At 44.1% G+C, this 24,229-nt stretch overlaps 1 protein-coding gene across 1 annotated transcript in view; it reads right to left on the bottom strand.

Moving 5' to 3' along the window:
• Nucleotides 1-24,229, bottom strand: part of SACS (sacsin molecular chaperone) — an 87,298-nt gene that overhangs the window by 53,121 nt on the left and 9,948 nt on the right. Inside the window, 1 exon segment of the mRNA XM_040340518.1 lies at nt 9,767-9,917. Within this exon segment, the coding sequence (XP_040196452.1) occupies nt 9,767-9,917 (151 nt within the window).

The raw sequence follows: 24,229 nt of genomic DNA, 5'->3' as shown, positions 1-24,229 counted from the left end.
TCTAAAGGTAAAAGGGGGTCCAACCCAGTACTAGCAAGGTGTACCTAATAAAGTGGCCAGTGAATGTATGTTTTAAACCCTTTGTAATTATCTTTTATACTAGCCACAAATATACAATCAACTAAAATCTCTTTTACAAAAGGTGACAACAAAGACATATAATGCAAGGAGTATATTTTCCACAAGATGGGTGAAAATTTGGATGCTATCACCAAAAACTGAAATTGCCATGACTCATATAAGCTAATAATAACCTCCGTTCAATAAGAACATTACAGATTTATCACATCCTCCTCTGAAATGCTGCATCCTTGCCCCATGACACTGCGTACTTATATTGATAGAAGACTGCATCATTACAAGGCTCTATTTGTTAGAAATAGATACCAGTTAAACATTACAAGGCCACCAGAAACTGGCAAAGGAAAGGGGAGTACAGACAATAACAGCATCATTTATGTTATAGGTTTATTAAAGCGTATTTAACAAAAAAAAATAAAAAATTGTTGGATGTTGTGGTTGGATTTGTTTTCGTCTTTCAGCCTTTTCACCTTTATTTTTACCTGGTAATCGCTTGAATAAAGCACTTCCTGTCCCTGGGTGGCTATTCTCACTTCTTTACTGTATCTATGGAGGGAGCCATAGCTGCCACCCAGGCTGGACTTCAAACACATTTGCCTTTGTTCATCTTAAATGCATGGGAGATGAGGAGAGTAGTATAAAGTAGGAAGACAAAATAGTTTTATACTTCCAGGAAGTGAAATGAACACTGCATTTCTAGCAAAATCAGCAGGTATTATCCTATACTTGCGGCAAATGTTTTTAGCCTGAAAAATGGGAAACGAAAACGAATGCAGCCACACAGGGCTGCGGTTAGAAATCACAGGGGCCCCCATACAGCCTTCTTGACAGGCCCCCCCCCCCCCCCCCCGAGGTGCAGTAGAATAGCGGCACTGACTTTATCAGCTTATTCCCCGACAATGAGAAAGAAAAAAAAAGTCCCTCCTCTGCTCCTACCTCCTGGGCCTCCTCTGTTGACATGGTGTGGCCCAGGGATATGTGGTCTAGTGTGTGGTCTAGTAAAAATCTATGTATTAAATTTAGGCAGAAATTAAAAATAAAGCTGCCCTGGGCCCCTTGTTTAGCTGATGAGGCCTGGGCCCAGTACAGGACCAGTTGTTCTGCTTATCAGCAGCCCCGAAGCCACCACATCTAAGGCCAATCAGAACAGAATCGGCCAATTAGAACACAGATTTGGTCCTGCTCTGTGATCCAATCATGCATACAGAAATACACTCAAATGGCCCATAACAGCAGTTCAATTTACATTGTTACCAAGCTTTGGACTGCACATTGTAGCCAATTTTGAGACAATGTACACTCCAACTATAGTCTATACAGAGAGTACCTTATGTCAGACACAGCTATACAGAGAGTACCTTATGTCAGACACAGCTGTACAGAATATTACTGTAAAAATCAATGGAAACAGTAAACCCTGGGGTTGATTAGCTTTAGGCAATTATTTGTAGGCAAAATCAATCTTCCCTATACAATTCCTCTGTGCATTGAAAAGAGATACAGAGTACTACAGAAAAAAAAAAAAAAAACATTTGATGATTTAACAAGACGGCTCTTCCTGGCAGGATATACTTTCCATCAGCCGCCTTGTTAAAATGAACAGTTTACATCTGAAAAAAATATATATTTGCCAGTAAAATTATCTTTGAGCAGTTTACAAGGGTCATGTGGTGCACAGATCCAAAATGCTGACCTTTTTCAATGTAGAAAAGAGGGAAAGATTGACAACTTGTAGCCTGGGAAGGCAAGCACAGTTCATGACAGTGGCATGTGTGTACATGTTATTTATTCTCATAACTATGCAAAACCATTCAAAACTATGATTAAAATCTCCATTTGTTTCATATAGAGGCTATTCATTTATTTTTGGGGCTATGTAACAAGGCAGCGCAAATAGCAATCTTGTGCCAATATTAACCTATAGCAATTAGGACCCATTTGTTAAAAGGCTAAATTCACCTTTGCACGAAAAAACAAATGCACATATTTAAGTGTTTTTTTTTTTTTTAAATAGGAGCCTGCAAAGTATTGTACCTGTGATCAGCTGAGCATGGGTGCAATGTCAAGCTCCAGGACACACATTGCTCACAGCTCTGTTGCCCATACCTCTGTAGTGTACAGGCTGTCATTTTCAGAGCTTTAGGGAGTGCTGATCAGTGTGCCCGAAGTTCATTCAATCTACAAGTCCCTCTGCTGTGGTGGCAGGAATCTGTGAATGAAAGATGTGTCTGCATGGGTGGAGCCCCACAAAGGCACGCTATTTTTAAAAAGTGACAGCCGATGCGCTGTCACAGGGAGGAGGAGCACGGGGAGAGGGGTCAGGATACAGGTGAACGATGTGACATGTTCCAATGGTGAACCTTTGATGATTACAAAGTATGTGCGATGGGTTACTGCACTTCACACACTGCTCATTAAGGCCTCATGTACACTGGGTAGTCTTGATGCATGACGCCCTGCCATTTAGGTACAGGTGGAAGGTACAGGTGCACAGTCCGGCCTTGCTGCTTTTCAAACTATGAAAGGCTGACCTCTGCTGCATCAGGATGGTGCACTTTGTGGTATTATCGTTTAGTGTTGTATGCACCCATTTGTCCTTTGGCACATAATGCTCTAAAGAATAGCACTGCTAGGACAATGTGCCATATCTGATCTGGCTCAGCTTCTTTTTTTTCATTAACAAGCTGCTCCGATCTTATAATATACAGGCATGAGATCAGAATCAACATCATTGGTGGGCTGGCAAAGAGCAAGGAAGAAGAAGCAGGCCACCATCATCTCTAAAAGTGGTGGCGTGTTTGCTTTAAGGTGGAAAACAGAGACCACCTTCAGGAAGAGGCCAAAAGGTCTCAAACTAAAAAAAAACAAGATTTAAGGCAGTACACACGATCCGAAAATCGGATGGAAAAATTTGTGCGATTTTTGGATCTTTCGTACAGTGCTTTCAACAGCTGTTTTTTTATTTTTCGCCAGACAAAAGCTGGATGTGCAGACTAACATTTTTGTCGGATGTAAACTCAACATCCGATTTTCATTTCATTAGTACGGTTTTCGTCCGAAAAAAAAATGTAAGAGCAAGACTACGCATGCTCAGAAACAAAAGAATACATAAAAAAACTATTCAACACATTATGTCACTTCTGACATTGTATTCTGTTGTATGAAAATTTTCATATAGTGAGCAACCTCTTCACTTTGGACATGAGACTAGCATGCCACAAAAAAAACAGACGTACGGCGGTCCAAAAACATAAGCGTGTATACGGGGCTTTAGATTTGTCCTTTGAGGGTATAGAAAAAACAGATAATGACACAGTCCAGACTTGTACCAAGTGAAATGGGCCCTATAGGTGCAGTGGTAGACTTTACCAAGAAGTAAACTGCCTAGGTTTCAAGAGATTAGGGTTAACAAAGCTAAAAGACGCCTGTCCCTCAGGACCATGGCTTTAACAGGCATGCAAGTGACTGAGGTGCAAAATGGAACACTGGCCCCTGGGATCAAAGATCCAGGTGGTGTGAAAGCTGTTAAAGCCTGAAGGTCCCTAGACCTGGCGAAAAACCTGGAATCTTTTTTTTTTTTGCTGAATCTGGACACTAGCAGATCCATGCCAAGCACCCCAAATCTGTGGAAAAGGGATTAAAACACCTTTGTGGTTGTGAACAAGGCTGTTGCAGATGAAGCGCGTCTACCTCTGCTGTACTTTTATCTTTTGTGGTGACACAATAAATTTGGACAGATTTAAAGAGCAATAAGGAGTTGCAGACTATCCTTTATCCATTCATCACATTGGCAGATGAGCAACTGCACATCCTGCACCCGACAGCACAGGAGGAGTTTCATTAACTTGGGGTAGTAGCACCTTTCCTTTGTTGTTTATGGATTAAAAACACTTTTGGCCGATTCTTCAATTGCTAATTTTCCACATGTGGGATATGTACAGGATCAGAACATGAAGTTCTGCCCAAGAGAGAATCAAATTTGCTTTCTGTTGAGCAATGCAACTTATACAGTCTCATTGATTATTAATGTAGGCCATGGCTGTGGCATTGCTCAACGGATTCTCGTCAGGTATACTCTCTAATGAGGCCAGCTTTGGCATCCATCGTGAGAACCTTCCATATCTGTGGAGGAAAGGGTTTCCTTAACTCCAGAGCCTGGGTTGGCACAGTAGGAAAGTCTGATCTGGGGGGTTAGACGCATGGGGCTGTCCAAAGACCAAGTCTGCTTGTCTCACGCTACCAGGATGTAGAACTGCAATGTTCTGTTGTGAAATGGGTGCTATAACACAGCCTAGAAGGAAGTGATAATTAGATCCAAGACCTTCATGCAGACCTAAATTTGGGGCTCCCCCTTGGCCCAGGCATGACAATGAAGGGACAAAAGTTTATCCCAAGACAGGAAGATTCTGAACAGGGCTGTGTCTAAAGTCAGGCCCAGGGACTCCAATCTGTGAGGTCCAGTGATAACTGTCTTGGATTGAGGTTCTAACCAAGCTCTGCAGAGTCTGTACCATTTGTTGGCCAACAGGGACAGGACATGTACTTTAAAAGGAGATGGGTGTCGTGGGAGTCTACTGAGACCAGAAAATCCCCGAGAAGGAGGGAAGCAATGAATATTTTAAGAAAAACTTCTGAGCCCACAAGTTGAGAGTCTTTGGATCATGAATAGGCCGAACGTCCCCCTTCGGTTTGGGAACCATAAAGAGGTTTGAGCAGAAACTTCAAAAGAGGTCTACTTTTGATCCATAAACATTATTTACAAAGGGCAAACAGTACAGCTACAATACAATTCAACACACGAGGAATCAGAGGGCCCTGCTCATTAGAGTTTACAATCTATAAACATATAAACAAAGATTTTTGTAGCGGCAGGACGTTTGAGGCACCACAAAATTTCAATCCATTTTAATAAAAAACAATGTAGCTTTATTAATTCAATGTATAGAAAACACAATGGCCTTTACTAAGGTGAAGGATATGCATGGGTGATAAGCAGTGAATGTATGCCAACACATATATGCATATGAATTATAATAAATTGAATTGGATTGTGTTGTGTTAGAGGAAAATTCCACTCTATCTCCTGAAGAAGTGTACTATTTTGAATCCAAGAAACGGTTGATCAATCAAAGACGCTGTAGGAGAAAATGATCATTGAATGGGGCTTACCCATGGTCTGTTAATGAATACTCCAGTAAAGTCTGGGGTCATTATCACCATATTGCTCTTGCTATTTTATCCCAAAACATCATGTCATTGTGTTTTACAGTATATACATTGTATTAAAAAAAGGTATATTGTTTCTACTAAAAAGGATTGTAATTGTGTGGTGCCTTAAATATTCTTTGTCTATATATGTTTATGAATACCAGGGATGTGGGCACAGATCAGAGAAGTTATTTAATGAACCCACTGATCCAAGTAGTGCACTCAGGGGGAGCTCATAGTGGCCCATCAGGCACCCTGCAGTAAGACAACTAAATGGGGCAAACCACCATTAGGCTAGGTTTACACTGCTGCAAATTCAAAATCGCGATTTTACCGCGATTTCGCGGCTTTGCAGCGATTTCGGACGCGATTTAAGAGACATCGGTTTCTGCACAGATGTCAATGTAAATCGTGGCCCGAAATCGCAAAAAGTAGTACAGGAACTACTTTTTGAAATCGGTGCAGCGCCGCAGATGCGGCGTCGCACCGATTAGGACTGTGCCATTGCCGGCAAATGCCACCGATTTGAGATGCGATTTGACATGTGAAATCACATCTCAAATCGTACCAAATCGTACCCAGTGTGAACCTGGGCTTAACCTCAGACATTTCCTTTGAGAAAGTGTCCTGTACTGCACGAAAAATGTGCATTTTAAAAGGTTTTGGAGATCCTTAACAATTTACTTTGTGCTATACTGCAGACATTTTTCTGAGAGGATTTAGTTGTACTGTAACAGTGTTAAATTGATGAAAGACAACAGTTATGCATCAATTATCACTTGGTTTCAAACTGAAGTTCATTGCGGGGTACGGAAACACTGGCTGAAATTCAACATGGGTAATTCCAAAGACACTGGAGCTCTAGTATAATCTCCGTGGAGGCTCTTAAACTAGAATACATTACTCAGTCTCTGGCGGGATGCCATAATGTTGTTCTATTTTATAACAGCCGTTCAGTGGCTTCCCTGTGATCGGGAACAACTGGGAACAGGTGTCCGGTGCGCTGGAGGTCATGAAGAGGAGACAGAAAACCATATCTAATTAGGTGATTGTTAGATGGGGCGGCACAGATTAAAGCTGAACTGCAGGCAAATGGCTAAATACACTATTAGAATTCGTATATGGGAGTTTTCTTAGCTGCCAAAGGATTTGAATTTGGGCCCACCCAGTCTTGTAATTTACACAGCCCTGATAGAAAACACAGTCAGCCTAGTAGCCTGACTCCTCTGCTACCTGAGATTAGACAGTGAAGGAGTAGAAAAAAGGTTGAAAAGGTCATCTCTCTGCTCTATCCTCCTGCAAGCATGTTGTTTAAAAGCAGATGTAAATGAACGATACCCGATTGGCTCAAAGTTTGAGTTCAGTAGTGGCAGGCTTGAACAAGCAGTGTTGACAAGGAAATCCCTCCTGCCGAGTCATTGTCCAAAGAAGTTAGCTTTCATTGGCCAACAAAACGTGTCAGGATCGCGTCATCACGCAAAAATTTTAATAGTTGGTGGAATCTCAAACTTTTGCCCAGATTTTTTGTATTTTTGAATGGTGTTATTTTTATAATAAAGTTTACTGTTTACTACTGTCTGCAATTAGTCCAGCGGTTTATCTGGGTGTTTGTTTTTAACTTTAGTTTGGTTGTACCCAAGTTGATTAATCGATCCACTTGGAACATTCAGCCTGCCCATTAACGGTTCGAATCTCTGTCAGTTCTTGCTGAACAGGCCAAGATTCAAACTGTGTATGGCTGGCCTTAGTCTTCATAACTGCAGCAAAACAGTTTTTTTTTTTTTTTTGGCAAAGAGTTAAATCTGAACTATTAGGCAAAACTTTTCTTCATTTTGAAAAAAAAAGGTAAGGCAGGGTTCGACAAACCCCGGGCGCCAGGTCGCCATTGGGACTAGAATTTGCGACCTGACGCATCCTGTGTCTCTCCGTGCGCCCCCGTCGCGTGATCGTGTCGGGCCGCGCCAGCCGGTAATTGAGGCCTTCTGCAGGCCTATGATTTCTTTCTGTGATCTGGTGCCATCTTGTGGTGGCCGTTGGTATGACAAGACAACCAGCAATTCTAATGGAGCTTCCCCTGTCTGTTTTCACTGCCATCTCCTTCCCTCTAATTAGAACCCCCAAACATGATATATATATTTTATATTCCAACACCCTAGAGAATAAAATGGCGGTCATTGCAATACTTTGTCACACCGTATTTGTGCAGCGGTCTTCCAAGCGCACTTTTTTTATTAAAAAAATAAGACACCAGTAAAGTTAGTCCAATTTTTTTTGTTCTGCCGAGTAAATTGATACCCAACATGTCATGCTTCAAAATGTTGTCCGCTTGTGGAATAGCGACAAATTTTACCCTTTAAAATCTCCATAGGCGACGTTTAAAAAATTCTACAGGTTGCATGTTTTGAGTTACAGAGGAGGTCTAGGGCTAGAATTAGTGCTCTTGCTCTACCAATCGTGGCGATACCTCACATGTGTGGTTTGAACACTGCTTTCATATGCGGGCGCTACTCACATATGCGTTCGCTTCTGCGTGTGAGCTCGGTGGGACGGGGTGCGTTCCTGGCTCCTAACTTTTTAGCTGGCTCCCAAAAACCAAGCAAATTTGTCAAGCCCTGAGGTAAGGGTATAACCCCTGTGAGTTTTTTGTCATATGTGTCCCAATGGAGAGATTACCTTTCACTCCCTGTCCCATAGTCAAGACAGGAAGTGAGAAAATCCATGCAAATTAAGGGAATCCATTATGCCCCTGCCCCACAAGTTCACCAGTGTCCCCATTGAAAGATTTCCCCTCTATTACTTTACTACTTTTGCCTTTGGTTATACTTACATAACATGTCAATCAGTCTTTTATTTCTGCCTGTAACCCTGTTGGGGAGATTTTCCCCCCACTCCCGTACAAGAAATGGGGGACAGGTAGAAGAGAATAGGAAAAAAAACACTGTCAGAGCAAAAGGTCAATTTGCACCACCTGCTGAACACTGCCAATTCAAATCATGTATCTAATGGAGGTTTTTGTACCGACGCCCAGAGATGTGGTGGCTGCATTTGTTTTATTTTTAATCTTTTGATCTAGCCAGTATTTTTAAAACAGGCCAAGTGTCTTCTACTTAGGGATCCTACAGCATGCAGGCAGAGGGTGAGCTATTCTGCTATGTGGCTGCTTTATAAAGAAATGAAGGGTGCCGCTTCAGGTTCTATTAGGTCTTCATATGCTGACAACCGCTGGGAGTGCTGGCAGAGAAAAAGATCATCTCAGCTCCATAGAAGTCAATGGGGAAGGAAAAGTCATCTAAGGAGCTGCACATCACACAAAACAGTACGAAACATGTAGGGTCTGTGGCCTGGATGGAGTCTAGGCTGAGGCTGCTTCCACTCTTTACATGAGGGTTTTGAGTGATGAGTGGCTCCTAGAATGTATTTTCCTTCCTCATTGCTTTATACAGAAATCAAAACTGCAAGACTTTGCACACCTTTTGTTTTGTTGCACCTGTAGCGTGGTAAACCGATGGTTCGGTTGGGCTTTTAGGTTGCAAACCCAGAATTCCATCCCTATGTCTCCAGCAAAGCTATGACTACTTTGTAATCAAGCTGCAGGAGGCAGGCTCTCGCTCATGATGAATTATCTAGGAGAATAAAAGAGTAATGCCCTGTACACACAATCAGAATTTCCGATGGGATAAAATCTGATGGAATTTTCCAATCGGAATTCTGTTCAAGCTGTCTTGCATAAACATTGTCAGACCAAATTCCAACCGTCCAGAACGCGGTGACGTAAAACACTATGACGAGCCGAGAAAAATTAAGTTCAATGTTTCCGAGCATGCGTCGACTTGATTCTTAGCATGCGTGTTTTTTTGTCCGTCGGAGTTTCACACAGATGATCGGAAATTCAGATAAGACTTTTTTCTATCGGAAAAAAATAAAACATGTTCTATTTCTAAACTCCGAAGGAAAAAAATCCAAAGGGGTCCACACACGGTCAGAATATACAATGAAAAAATTCCGTCTGACTTTTTTCATCGGAAATTCCGATCATGTGTACAAGGCATTAGGTCAACCTGTCTACATGGCTGATTGAAAGCCGAATAGGTTAGTGGTGACTACAAGAAGCAGTTTAGGCCAAAGGGGTAGCAGGAAAAACTCATGTAAGAACTACATTTCCCAGTATGCATTGGCGGCACGCCCAGTAATTCACACCTCCTTGAAGTCTCTAACACGTAGAGAGCGTCCTGCCGCACAGATGTAGTTCCCAGGAGGGGGCGAGCACGTCACTGACCACCGCAGTAAAGCCTCCCTTCACGGTGGTTAGTTACAATCAGACAAGCAGGAAGTGAACAGAACAGAGAAGAAATAGAGCAACTTTTGAGCAAAAACGAATAATGAGGAAGTGAAAAGAGGAATATCTGCAGGTAAAGGATGCTCATTATGAAAAAAATGTTTTCCTTTACAATCCCTTTAAGATTGTTTTGCTACTCACCTCTTTGTCGTGGAGCAAGAGACGCTGTTCTGAGACAGGAAAATGTGTTTCTCTGTAGATAAGCTGCTTGATGTCCTCCACAGCCGCTGAAAGTGGCACCTCAAATGTCCTACAGCCAACATAGTCATGTAGGACCGTTATCCTGACCAACCTGCCGAGGCAAAAGGAGTGATTAAGTGTCATAAATGAACATACAAGACCAGATTCATATTCTCTAATGAATGTGTAGCGGATGGTTGCTACTAGTTACTAACATCCACCATATCACCCTGCTGCCAGACCTCCATCTATCACCTCAGAGACAATGAACAGGAATTTTTTGTTGTTTTGTTTTTGTTTATTGAGGGATATAACTTGGTTGGGGGAAAGGGAATATGGGATTGCCCATAGAACATGTTGCTTTGCCATCATATCAAAAGAACTTAGTTGAATAGGTTGAGCCTTGAAGAACTGATGAACGCCAATGTTTACAGTCACTTCCCCTGCATAAACTAATGCAGACTATTGCTCCTCCTCTGCATCAACTCCTGCATACTGTTGCTCCCAGGACTTCTCTCCTCCTGCACAAAACTTCCACTGTAAACTATTAGTCTTCCCATCCCATCATCTTCAAAAGATCACTCCGAATAATCCCAGATGCTGGCTGTAATTTGCTGCGTTGTTACTAGGCCAGAGGTCTGCAGTACTTCTCCCCAGCAGCCTAGTAATTTAGCAGCTTGTATTAGTTGATGGACTACGGATCCCAGCTAGCCCAACCTGTAAATTCTGCGCCCGTAGGCAGCATCCATTTGACATGAATCTCACAGTCTCTCCTCTGGCCTCGCACCCAGCTCCCCTGGCATGCCTCTTCCACAAATACACTGTGTCACACTCACCGACCTTCTGCTGCCCCGAGTCCAGGATGGAGAACTTTAACTGGACATGCGTTCCAATAGCTTCACCAGCCCCTCTATTCCAGGACACCTCCTCCATGACCGTGTAAGGATAAGGCTCCCTCCCAGCTCTCCCAGGCACCTCTGCTGGGCTGCGCACCCCCCCAGATGGGGATGGGGCCCCTGCTGCTATTTAGCACTCCATTCTCCACGTCTCCCGGCCGACAACCCCCTTCCAGTGGGCTGGACCTGAGCTTAAGTAGGAGGCCTGCCCCCTGCCAATTCCAGTTGGTGATTGGTCAGGGCTCCTCACATGAGCTCCCTGCCACTCCAGTCCTGTGCCCTGCCCCTCTTCCAGAACATTCTCACTGGAAGCAGGGGAGGCACCCCAGAACTAAAGCACAGGTGGTCACACCCATTGCTACACTAACCACTCCCTGCCCCAGATAAAAACAAGCAGGCCTAGCCTGAAGCATAGGCCTGCCTAAATTTACCTGTGCTGGCAGCTACCTCACAAAAATACTCACTCTAGCACCTACCTATGGTAGAGGGTGCTACAAATGGACAAGGCATCTTCAGAACAAAACTATTAAAACAAGGTATAAGAAATGTTTATTGAACCCAGATAAACAAACATATGAGTATAAAGATTTTTGAATTTCTAAACCTACATATGGTGTATAAAACATGGCTGCTAATAGCAATGATACCAAAACAACAACAACCATGCACACAAAACAGACAAGAGGGTCCTGGACTTCAAAGTATGGACATTGAACTCTTGAATGTATCTAGACGTTTTTCTGATTTTCCGAGTGAATCTAGTTACCGTTTACTGTAAAAGACTGATAATTAGAGCTCAGCACATGATCATCTGTTGTCATTTCATGGAAACAGATGGTGGAGTAACTGATCCCAGAGACATCTGTCACCAGTACCATGGCCTCTGCTCTGTGAGCAAACATATCCCCTATACATGACATCCAGGAAACATCTGATAGCAAGGGGTTCCATTATTTCTTTTCTTCAAGGGACAGATCAGCGGCCAAGTGGCAGTGCTGTAAATTGTATGCGACATTACATGTCCAAATCTTACCAGGTGCAGAAACTGGCTTCTCCGAGCAATCTTGTAAATTCATTCATTCTGAAAACATATTGGTACATTAACGTTTTTCTACCTGGCCTTATACAGCAGTTTTATTACACCCCAATCCACACATGTGAACACTCTGTGCATGGTGGTATAACAGAGCAGAGAGACATTTGTAGTACAGATCCTGAATTTATACCACAAGTACGCATGCAAAAGCCTGTAACAAATGTAAAACGCACCTAACACATGTAAATACGTTTAGGCGCATTAATCCCAATGGATATAAACGTGTCTAAATAGATGTGTTTTTCCTGACAGCAGAAACAGTGAGTGTTCACATGCATACGACCCAATTCAGCCAATTGCACTGCGTTTTTCAACCTGTTTTTGTGGTGTTTATTTAACATTAACACCCTCACCATGAACAGAGTGCGATTGTGATGCGGTGTGGCAAATGCACAGTAATCGCTGCAAATCCTGCACCGCATAAGTGTGAAGACGTAAAAAAAAAAAAAATGAACACATTTTGTTCAGGTACAAAAATGTGTATTTATTTATTATTTTCAGGAGCATGCAGAGAATTGCACTTGTGATCCACAGATTGCGGGTGCAATGCCAGGCTCCGGCAGACACACAGTACAGCTGTCTGCCTGTACCCTCCATATGGGCAGACAGTTACTGAACAGCAGAAACATCAGCACCCTTGCGGTTCAGTTATAACTACAAGCTGTCTAACACACAGACGGGACTTGTAGTTCAATTACAGAACTCTGAATGAATAACGTGGTAAAGCCCCACACAGCCACGCTTTTTTAAAATTGTTACAGCAGACGTGGGGAGAAGATGAAGAAGGTCCCCCACCTGCTGTCATGGGCAGGGGATGATTGGAAAGTGCGGGCAGGTGCTCTTTAGTAACATGTTACATCTTAAATACTGGTGTAAGGGCCCTTTCACACGGGGGGACGGTCCGTTGTTTACAAGTCCGTTTATGGACTTGTAATGCTTCCCTATGGGAATGCAGATGTTAGCGGATGATGCATCCGCTAACGTCCTTAAAGATCCGCCTCAGCTTTTTCAGACGGAAGAAAACCCTATTGTCCTTCCGTCTGGCGGAACGGATCGGATGAATACGGACACACGGTGCATATTCATCCGATTCCCCATAGGGGAAAGCGGAGGAAAGACAGGGCGGTCTCTGCACAGTGTGCTGGGACCGCCCTGTCCGCCGACAGATCAGCGGGGATTTACGGATGATCCCCGCTGAGCAGACGGACACACACGGGGCGGATCAATACGGATCCGCTCTGTGTGAAAGAGCCCTAAGATGTAACATGTTACAAAAGGTGAACTTCTCCTTTAAACTGTCGGCAGGTTGACCACAAGTGAGGAAAAATCTTCAACAGGGAAATGGAAAACTATAAAAAGCCTACTTTGCCACACAAAAAAAGAAGGAAAGTGTTACTAAACTCAGGGCCCTGCATTCACTATATCTGGTCTCCCACAGAACATGGCACTGCAATAGTTTTAGTAAATATAAACTGCCAAATACCTTTTATAATCAGCAGTATATAGCAGTCTTGTGACTTTTCTTAGTGTCTGGTTAAAGCTTGTAAGAGAAGTTTTCATTTTCCCCTGACCCTTTGTCTGGACAGTGGTGTTCGGCCCTGTGCTGATCACATATACTGTCCCAAGGAGGAAAGAAAACAGAGGATGTGCAGCCTGACTCCTAATGCTCTGTTCTATCAATAGATGGGTTGGAGTCAGTTAAAGAAAAGGAAGATCAGAGAAGACAGGATCACACAGCATTTATACACAATACAGAGGATGAACCCCTTTGGTTCCACAGTATAACAAGCACGCTTTACTGCATATGCAGACTGATTTTACGGTTGTGGGTTCAGTAACACTTTAAGGCTTCTTTCACACTTGTGTGACTTGAATGCAAAATTTGTCTGTCGACTTTGACTGTTGCACAATTGTCGCATTGATAACATTAAGATGCAATTTTCATTTGACTTTTTAGAGTTTACATTGCAGTCTATGGCACTCAAGTTGCATGAAAGTCACATCTAAGGATGAGCTCCGGCGTGTTCGCAAAGCCCATGTGCAGAGCCAGGAAGTTGGCACCGCGCTGCGCTAATCACAGGCAGCAAGACATGTGCCTCTGCATGCGTTTAACTCACATACAGGGCTGGAAAGGATGCCAGGAAGAATAAAGTAGGTATTTTCCATCACCCATTACAATGGTTACTCTCAGAGCCCTATGTGGTTTTACACACTAAGTGAAGTCATTTCACTATACATGAGTCAGTAGAGTGTGCCGAGATTGCTCATTAATTACTCCATGGTCAGGAATGAGTCAGTCAGCGGCGGTCTGACATATAATACACATCTCAATCTCATTCAGCTCTGAAGTGCTCTGCTCAGTTCCAGCTAGACTGGAAGTTCCGTTACTAACTACTATTACTTAAAGTGAAACTCTACAAGGAAACTTTCACACTGACATGTGCTGTGGACAAAAAAACTACCTGTACTTCCAGCACAGCAGGTATGTATGAGAGCTGTGACTCTCATTCAGGGAAGTGATCCTGTTGTTTATTTCATTTTCTTCTCCCCGATTCATTCACAAAACACCTTGTATTCGGCTTACAGATTACAAGCATGATGACACGCAAACGATGGGGCACAATAGGTTCCCTCTGACACCAATGATGGGGCACTATTCCTTCCATGGATACCAACAATAGGACACTATTATACCTCCTAATACCAATGATGGACCATGGCTTAAACCGACGGATGCCAGGACATTTTCTTCTCTCACTGGTCACAGTCCAGCCCCCCTAAAGTCTGATGGATAGTAAACTGGCCTCCTATTTAGAATGTTTGGGGACGGCTTGTCTAGGGACACAATTATAGCAAGAGTTGAGAGCCAACGTAAAATGATAACTCGAACATTGTACATATGAGTACTAAGTAAAGCACATATTCCACAAAAAGAAAGTGACTGCTAAGCATTCTGGTAGATAATGCCATTGAGACTCTCCCCCAGGCCTGCATTTATTGCCGACACCTGTCCACTGTGGAGAGCATAATATACTATCTCTGTATAGTTCTTCAGAATGTGATTCTACATGCAGGGTAGCCTTGGGCCACATACACAACAGGTAAAAACCCCACGGCTATCTATGTAAACTGGCCCTTTATTTTACGGCACTCTATGAATATTAGGGCTGAATATTGGTTCATCCAGAGTTGAATAAAAACTACTGAAAGAGATATTGTCCGTAAAAAAGAAAAAAATGTTACACGGATGTAAGAATTTATGTTCAAAATATGCTGGATTTTTTTCTGCCAGAACTTGGTGCTTCGGCGCTTCGCATAAATGCATACCACTGGTAGGAATATTAATTGATTCTGGCCACTGGAATACATTTAGACCCCTTTCACACTGGGTCGCTTTGCAGGCGCTATAACGCTAAAAATAGCACCTGCAAAGCGACCTGAAACCGTCGCTGCTGTCTAACCAGTGGGCGCTAGCAGGATGGTAAAATAAAGTCCTGCTAGCAGCATCTTTGGAGCAGTGAAGGAGCGGTGTGTATACCGCTCCTCCCCATTGAAATCAATGGGCAGAGGCACTTTGTTGTGGTTTAGACCCTTTCTCGGCCACTAGCAGGGGGTAAAGAGCCTTGCTAGCGGCCGAATAGCGCCACGAAATTGACGGTAACGCGCCGCTAAAAATACAGCCGCCCCCGCCCCAGTGTGAAGGGGGCCTTACACTCATATTTATGTGCGTTTATGCACATACACAAGTAAAATTGTGCCCATAAACTCCTCCTAGAACACACATTTGGTGCAGGTTTTTTTCTGCCTGTAAACGCCTATGTGTGCATGGCCACATAGGCTAACATAAAGGTGCGTTTACAGGCTTGGGAAAAAAAATAAAAACACTGGTTTACCTGCTCCTGGGACTAGAATGCCCTACCTGCAGATGGATGACATGCAAACCTGACCCCCCTCCTAGACTCTCCAACTTTCCTTCATTCAAGACTTTGGTATGGGGCTAACCACAGGCCTACACAGTTTATACATCCCAATTCACAAAAATGCACTTGAATTAAATTACAACTAAAAAGGCAAAAAGTTTTTCTTATTACTAGTGTTGAATAGAGTGGAGATAGATTAGAACACCTGTCAGTTTTAATCGCCATCTTTGCCCCCATTAGGGAGATTCCCCCTCTCTATTTGTCCTGTTTACTAGGGTTGCACCTTTACCGATACCGTATTGGTATCAGTAGCGATACTAAGCGATACTAACCATTTACATATGTACTCCGATACCCTTGTGGTGCCATTTGAGCTCATACAAAATGGACTAAAAATTGCACTGCAAAAGAATTGCATGTGATTTAAACAGGAATGTGGTGCGATTCCGGTCCAAATCACATGCAGCTTTTCCCCACCGCTCCTGTGTGAACCCAGGCTTGTCATAGTGACTTCAAACTGTTCACACAGGAGCGGTGCAAGAAACCACATGCGTTTTGGACAGGAATCGCACTGCATTCCTGTTCAAAACGCATGCAATTCTTTGCAGTGCGATTTGAGCTCATTCATTTTGTACCAATTGCACCTCAAAAGGTATCCATAATCAGTGTCTGTGAGTATTTGAGTACTTGGTACTTGTACTCACGGATAAAAAAATAAATAAAAAAAACAGTATCAGTGTTACCATTATCATTGAAGGTAAAAGAGAATTCAAAATGTTGGGTTCCCTCCAGAAAAGTAATAGAGGGGAAATCTTCCTATGTGGACACTAGTACTGGTGACATGGTCACCTAATCTGCAGGGTTTTCCTCTCATTTCGTGGTTTGGCTATGGGACAGGAAGTGAGGGGAAATCTCCCCAATCAGACAAAGATGGCAAAAAATAAACTGACCGGGGTTGTGACTAGGGTTGTCCCGATACCACTTTTTTAGGACTGAGTACAAGTACTGATACTTTTTTTTTATGTACTCGCCGATACCGAATACCGATACTTTTTTTTAAATGTGTCCCCAAATGCAGCCATGTCCCCCCCACATATGCAGCCATGTCCCCCCACATATGCAGCCATGTCCCCAAACATATTGCAGCCATGTCCCCAAGTATTCTATTTAGGCATCGGGGGTATTTGTGTAAGTACTCCCGCAAATACTCGGTATCGGTCCCGATACCGATACTGGTATCGGTATCGGGACAACCCTAGTTGTGACCCTCTATCAGACCTGTTGCCTCTTATGTCGTGTGGTTGAATTCAATTTTTTGGTGTCACAATTTGTTCTCAACAATAAAAAAAGTTTTCAATAAACTGTCACAGGCCAAAAATTAAGACCAGTCACCTGCAGGAGAGAGAGAGCAGCAGTGACTGGTCTTTATTACAGGAAGCTCTGCAGAGAGGCAACGTTTCTCACTGGATTACTGTACAGATCTGGAGAAAAAATGTACAAAGCACAGAATTCAAAAATACACTTAGGCCCCTTTCACACGGGGTGGATCAGTAATGATCCGCCCCGTGAACCTCCGCTTGCTCAGCGGGGATCGCTCCGTTGATCCCCGCTAAGCCGGCGGATGATAGGGCGGGGACTGTGCAGGGACCGCCCTGTCTTTTCTCTGCTCTCCCCTATGGGGGGATCGGACGAACACGGACCGTCTGTCCGTGTTTACCCGATCCGCAGACGGATAGAAAAGTAGTTTTTTTCCTCCATCACACTTTGGCGGATTGGAGCGGGTCAGATGTCAGCGGGCATGTCACCGCTGACATCCGCAGCTCCATAGAGGAGCACGAAGCGCCCGTTCAGGTCCGCCTAAAAAACTGGCAGGTGGACCTGAACGGGCCGCCCGTGTGAAAGAACCCTTAGGCTGGGTTCACACTTGTCCGACAAACGGTCCTACATTGGGAGCCTCATGTCGCATGATGTGTGAAAATCAATGTTTCCCTATGAGAGCTGTCTTAACTGGTCCTACACAAGTCGGTCCGACTTTGAAAATGCTCCCTGTACTACTTTTGGTCCTACATTGATCCTACTTCAGCCCATTGAATATCATTGAAGTCGGACCAAAGTAGTATCCTGTTCATGAAAGTAGGATGGATGTAGGACCAATGTAGGATAAATGTAGGACCGATGTAGCAGAGCAAAGTAGGATGAAAGTAGTGTAGTAGTGTGAACCCAGCCTGAGACTCTTGTCAGGGCCGGCCTTAGGTGTTCAGGCTCCCTGTGTGAGCTAAACCTGTGGCGCCCCCCCCCCCCCCCCATCTTCACCCCTTGTCACCTAAACATACACAAAGAGGAAAAAATATTTGCAATATTTTTAACAGTTTGCACCCCTTTACATTACACAGCACCCTGCACCCCTTTACATTACACATCCCCCTGCACCTCTGGACCCCTTTACATCACACAGCACCCTGCATCACTGGACCCCTTGACATTACACAAACCCCCTCAGTGCAAACTCCTCCCATTCAGTACCTCAGATCAGCGTGCGGCAGCACATGCACAGAGGGGTCCCTCCCCCTCTGTACTCATAAACAGAGAGGAGGGGGGAGGCGGCTTCACTCGGCTGTGCCTGTGAGACATCAGGTGTTCTGTGCGAAGTGCCGAATACCACTAATCAGGACAGCTCAGCTGCGGCCGTGAGAGGAGGGGGATGGATGGTGCAGCGATGTCACCCCGCTCCCCCCCCACCCCTTTGTATCGCGGTATCTGCCTATGCCTGGAGTCTCTGAAGCTCTTATTTGCCGCGGTGCTGCCTAAAGTCACGGAGTGGTGGCGGTGCTGTCACTGCTTAAGTTACGGAGGGGGGGCGCCCCCCAGTGTGTGGTGGCCCGCCCCCCACTTAGTACGGCTCTGGCCGCATGGCGCCCATGTTGCCCATGGCGCCCTGTGCAGCCGCACAGCTCGCACACCACAAAGGCCGGCCCTGACTCTTGTAATTAGACAATATCTTCTGATCCTGGAGTTTCTCATTACTTAGATAATAATGACCTTGCTGAACACATTACAAAATTCTGTACGGGTCAATGTGTAAAGGAATGTTTGAGGGGGAAGTGATCAAGTCACAGCAAGTTACTGATAGAATCTCATGTCTCTGGTTACCAAGGACTGCCTTTAGCCACAGCAAGGGTGTCTTCAACCCAAAATAAATGACAATATACACTTTATTGGGTACACCTGTTTAATTGCTTGGTAACACAAATTGCTAATCATCCAATCACATGGCAGCAACTCAATGCATTTAGGCATCTAGACGTGACGAAGACAACTTGCTGAAGTTCACACCGAGCATCGGAATGGGCAAGAAAGGGCATTTAAGTGACTTTGAACGTGGCATGGTTGTTGGTGCCAAACGGGCTGGTGTGAGTATTTAAAAAAAACGGATGATCTACTGGGATTTCCACATAAAACCATCTCTAGGGTCTCTGAAAAAGAGAAAATATCCAGTGAGCAGCAGTTTTGTGGATGAAAATGCCTTGTTGATGTCAGGAGGTCAGAGGAGAATGGGCAGACTCGAGATGATAGAAAGGCAACAGTAACTCAAACAACAACGCGTTACAACCAAGGTATGCAGCATACCATCTCTGAACGCACAAAACATTGAACCTTAATGCAGATGGGCTACAGCAGCAGAAGACCATGTCAGGTGCTGCTCCTGCCAGCTAAGAACAGGAAACTGAGGCTAGAATTCGCACAGGCTCACCAAAATTGGACAATAGAAGATTGGAAAAATGTTGCCTGGTCTGATGAGTCTCGATTTTAGCTGCAACATTCAGATGGTAGGGTCAGAATTTGGGGAATACAACATGAAAGCATGGATCCATCCTGCCTTGTATGAATGATTCAGGCTGGTGGTGGTGTAATGGTGTGGGGGATATTTTCTTGGCTCGCTTTGGCCCCCTTAGTGCCAATTGCTCATTGTTTAAATGCCATGGCCTACCAGAGTATTGTTGCTGACCTTGTCCATCCCTTTATGACTGCAGTGTACCCATCTTCTGATGACTCCTTCCAGCAGGATAATGATCCATGTCACAAATCCCAAATCATCTCACCACTGGTTTCTGGAACATGACAATGAGTTCCCTGTACTCTAATGGCCTCCACCGTCACCAGATCCCATCCAATAGAACACCTATGGGATGTGGTGGAACACACAACTGTGTGAGGCTATCATGTCAATATGGACCAAAATCTCTGAGGAATGTTTCCAACACCTTGATGAATCTATGACATTAAGAATTAAGGCCGGTTCTGAAGGCAAAAGAGGGTCCAACCCGATACTAGCAAGGTGTACCTAATAAAATGGCCGGTGAGCATAGAGTGATAGGAATTACTTCTACAGAATATCAAGAAAGTCTAAAGATGGACGAGCTTACTGAAAAGGTACGAAAGACTGCCCTTACACGATGCAGAGACCGGTATATCAGCCCATCAATAACTTATGCCGCATACACAAGACCGTTTTTTCATTAAAAACTATCGTGTGTAGGCTCCAGAGCATGACGTGAAAAATGGGCATTAAAAATTTAGAACATGCTCTATTTTTTTGCGTAGGCTTTAACGACGTGAAAATAACGTGCATGTTCAGAAGCAAGTTATGAGATGGGAGCGCTCGTTCTGGTAAAACTAGCGTTCGTCACGCTTTAACAGACTGAAAAGCACGAAGACTGAAAAGCGCGAATCGTCTCTCACCAAGCTTTTACTAACACGAAATCAGCAAAAGCAGCCCCAAGGGTGGCGCCATTCGAATGGTACTTCCCCTTTATAGTGCCGTCGTACGTGTTGTACGTCACCATGCTTTGCTCAAGCTTTTTTTTTTTTCACGATCGTGTGTAGGCAAGGCAGGCTTGACAAGAATCAAGTCGGAAAAAAAGTTTTTTCTAGACCGTTAAAAATGATCGTGTGTACGCGGCATTAAGCTGTCTCTAGTTAACAGGGCATTTGATACGTTTAGATGACAGAGAGAAGCAACATTTCACTTTCCTCTCCAAGAACTCCTCAGGCAGCAGGTGACACCACTTATTTTATCTGAGACTGGAGATTACTTAAGGATCCCCAAGTGTGTTCACATACCAGTGCATGATTATAACCACTGGCATCCAATCACCTATGCACTTCACTTTCGAGGGGTATTATTGTGGCAAATTACGGATGTCTTATTTAAGCCGATTTTTTTATTTCACAGAAGCTGCACACACGGTTTCCCAACCGGAAACCAACAGAACCCTAGAGCTTTACAAGAGGTCCCAGGGGTTCTGCCAGGGCCGATCCTAGGGTCACAGGCGCCTGGGTGCAGAAATATTTATGGCGCCCCCACATGGGCGTGGTCATTATACTAACTCCTCCCCTTTGTTTCTATGGCAATGACTCAACCACAGAGATGCTCCCCCACAAAATCTTCATTACCCTGGGATCCTTACATGATCTCTTAACAATTAACAAAATACAGGAAGAGAAGCAGAGTACTTTATTGCTTTATTGGGACCTGGAGTTGGGCCTCTCTGATGGACACATAGAGGGCTTCTGTTAGAGAGTCTGTTAGAAAAAGCCCCCAGACATACTACAGACATGATACAGGAGACGGTCAGAGACTGCAGACATAGTACAGGAGACGGTCAGAGACTGCAGACATAGTACAGGAGATGGTCAGAAACACATCAGTTCTGGACGGACACACACCTATGCTCAGAACACTAGTTATGGACGGGCACAAACAAGGAGAGAAGGGAGGGGAGAACTCTGCCACTTCGGTGCCCCTACCTCTGCAGGCGCCTGGGTGCAATGCACCCTGCCTAGGATCGGCCCTGGGTTCTGCCACTTGCTACAAGTGCAGCAGATTTATACCCACTCAGTGGCAGCATCTGTGTTTAACCAGAAGGGTACTGTGCCATGTAAACCCCAGTCCTAGTGGATGGATAGCAGTGCGACGGTACTCCAAGATCCAGCGCCTCATGTCACCCTTGTGAGCTAACAGTGCGGGACAGGAGAGGCAGTTCAGCTCTCCAGGTAAATGAAAAAATGCCCCATAAACATTGCTGTATAAAAGGAGCATCATGGGCAGCACGCTGGCTAAGTGGTTAGCATTTCCACCTAGAAGCACTAGGGTCATTGGTTTGAATCTCTGCCACGGCACTACCAGCCTGGGAGTTTGCATGTTCTCCCTGTACCTGCATGGGTTTCATCCGGATACTCTGGTTTCCTCCCAAAATCCAAAGATATGCTGGTAGGTCAATTGGCTCCTGTCCAAGTTGGCCCTAGTATGTGTATGTATGAATGTGAGATAGGGACCTTAGGATTGTAAGCTCCTTGAGGGTAGGGACTGATGTGAATGTACTATGTATATATGTAAAATGCTGCATACATTTATGGCTCTATAAAGAGCCGTCATAAAAAAATGTAATAAAAAAAAAAAGCATCACTGCTTGCAGTATTGGCATATCTTCAAGGATAATATAACATTGTAATGCAACTGTTGGACAGGCTGAGGGTTGCTTGAGTCAAAGTTTAACAATTACTATTTTCTGTGCATGGTGCTTTTAAACCCTCTATGGCTCTTCGCCGACTTCCTTTTGCCATTTTGAGGTATTGCTGATTCAGCACACTGCTTCACTATTCTGAAATTTGGGCCTATCACATAGTTCAAAGAGACGTGCTGGGCTGCAGTCCATCCATAGCGAATAATTAAATAGGACATGGTCTGTGAAGCTCAGTTTGGTGAAATTATAGCAGGGAAGGTTTTTTTTGGAAAATTTACTATTGCAAGTTTAAAAATTAAACTGAACACAAAGCAAATGTAGTGTTGTCACTGAACACCAAACCAAAAGTAGCGTGGTACTAGTCACCAAAACAAATGTAGTGTTGTCACTGAACACCAAACCAAAAGTAGCGTGGTACTAGTCACCAAAACAAATGTAGTGTTGTCACTGAACATCAATCCAAAAGTAGTGTGGTACTAGCACCAAAGCAGATTTAGTGTTGTCACTGAACACAAATCCAAAAGTAGTGTGGTACTAGGCACCAAAACAAATGTAGTGTTGTCACTGAACACGAATCCAAAAGTAGCGTGGCACTAGCTAGGCACCAAAGCAGATTTAGTGTTGTCACTGAACACCTAAATGTGATTTTTGACTTCCTGTCTAATTCTTTTGGATTTCATTATGCAGCCAACGTCAGGAGACTGGCAACCAGTTGTTGCATGACCCTTCCCGCTGATCACATGCCTCACTTTGTAGCAGGTAGTAAAAAGGAAAGGATCACAGGAGCAAAGTGGTGGGACCTATGTCCCCTAATGAATTTCAAGAAAGGAATTTTACAGGACAAGACAAAAACACAATTTTCATAATCGTTCATTAGGGAACACAGAAAGATATTCAGTCACTTAAATAAAGAAATCCAACTGAGGGGTGTGCAACACCGGAGGCGGACTGACCATTGGGACTTTCGGGCACTGCCCGAGGGCCCCATGCCACTAGGGGGCCCCATCAGGGTTGCCAGGCTCAATAAAACCAGGGACAGTATGTAAAAATCTGTCCCTGCTATGTCTTAAACCGACATGCTTTTGATGTGAAAATCCTGAGATTTTAGCTGCCCTGCCTCCTGGCGTGGTGGCCATCTGTAAGCCCAGGGGCCCCATAATCTTCTATTGCCCGGGGGCCCCATGGGTTGTCAGTCCACCCCTGGGCAACACAGCATACAAACTACCAACAGGCTCAAGTATCCCACAATGGGGATTCTCTGCGAGTGAAGCAGGGCAAGCATGAGGCCAGAAACATTGTCAAGACCAGAGCTTAATGTACAGTCCTAATAGGAGGGCCACAAACTAGTGGTGCGGAGTGCCCACGACAAAATATTTGAAGATGAAACGTGGCTGGGTCTTTCAGTATGACAATGATCCCAAACACACCACCTGGGCAACAAAGAAGTGGCTTCATAAGAAGCATTTCAAGGTCCTGGAGTGGCCTAGTCAGTCTCCAGATCTCAACCCCATAGAGAACTTATGGAGGGAGTTGAAAGTCTGTGTTGCCCAGCGACAGCCCTAAAACATCACTGCTCTAGAGGAGATCTGCATGAAGGAATGTGCCAACATACCAGCAACAGTGTGCGACAACCTTGTGAAGACTTACAGAAAACGCTTGACCTCTGTCATTGCCAACAAAGGATATATAAAAGTATTGAGATGAACTTTTGATATTGACCAAATACTTATTTTCCACCATAATTTGCAAATAAATTCTTTCCAAATCAGACAATGTGTTTGTCTGGATTTGTTTCCACGTTTTGTTGCTCATAGTTGAGGTATACCTATGGTGACAATTACAGGCCTCTCTCATCTTTTTAAGTGGGAGAACTTGCACAATTGGTGGCTGACTAAATACTTTTTTGCCCCACTGTCTCTGCAACCCTCTTCTTACACTATTTATTTTGCCATACGGTTAAAAAATAACTGGGAAGTCCAACTTCTAAA

This window comes from Rana temporaria, chromosome 2 (assembly GCF_905171775.1).
Source record: "Rana temporaria chromosome 2, aRanTem1.1, whole genome shotgun sequence".
NCBI lineage: Eukaryota > Metazoa > Chordata > Amphibia > Anura > Ranidae > Rana > Rana temporaria.
This window is presented reverse-complemented; position numbering and strand designations above follow the sequence as displayed.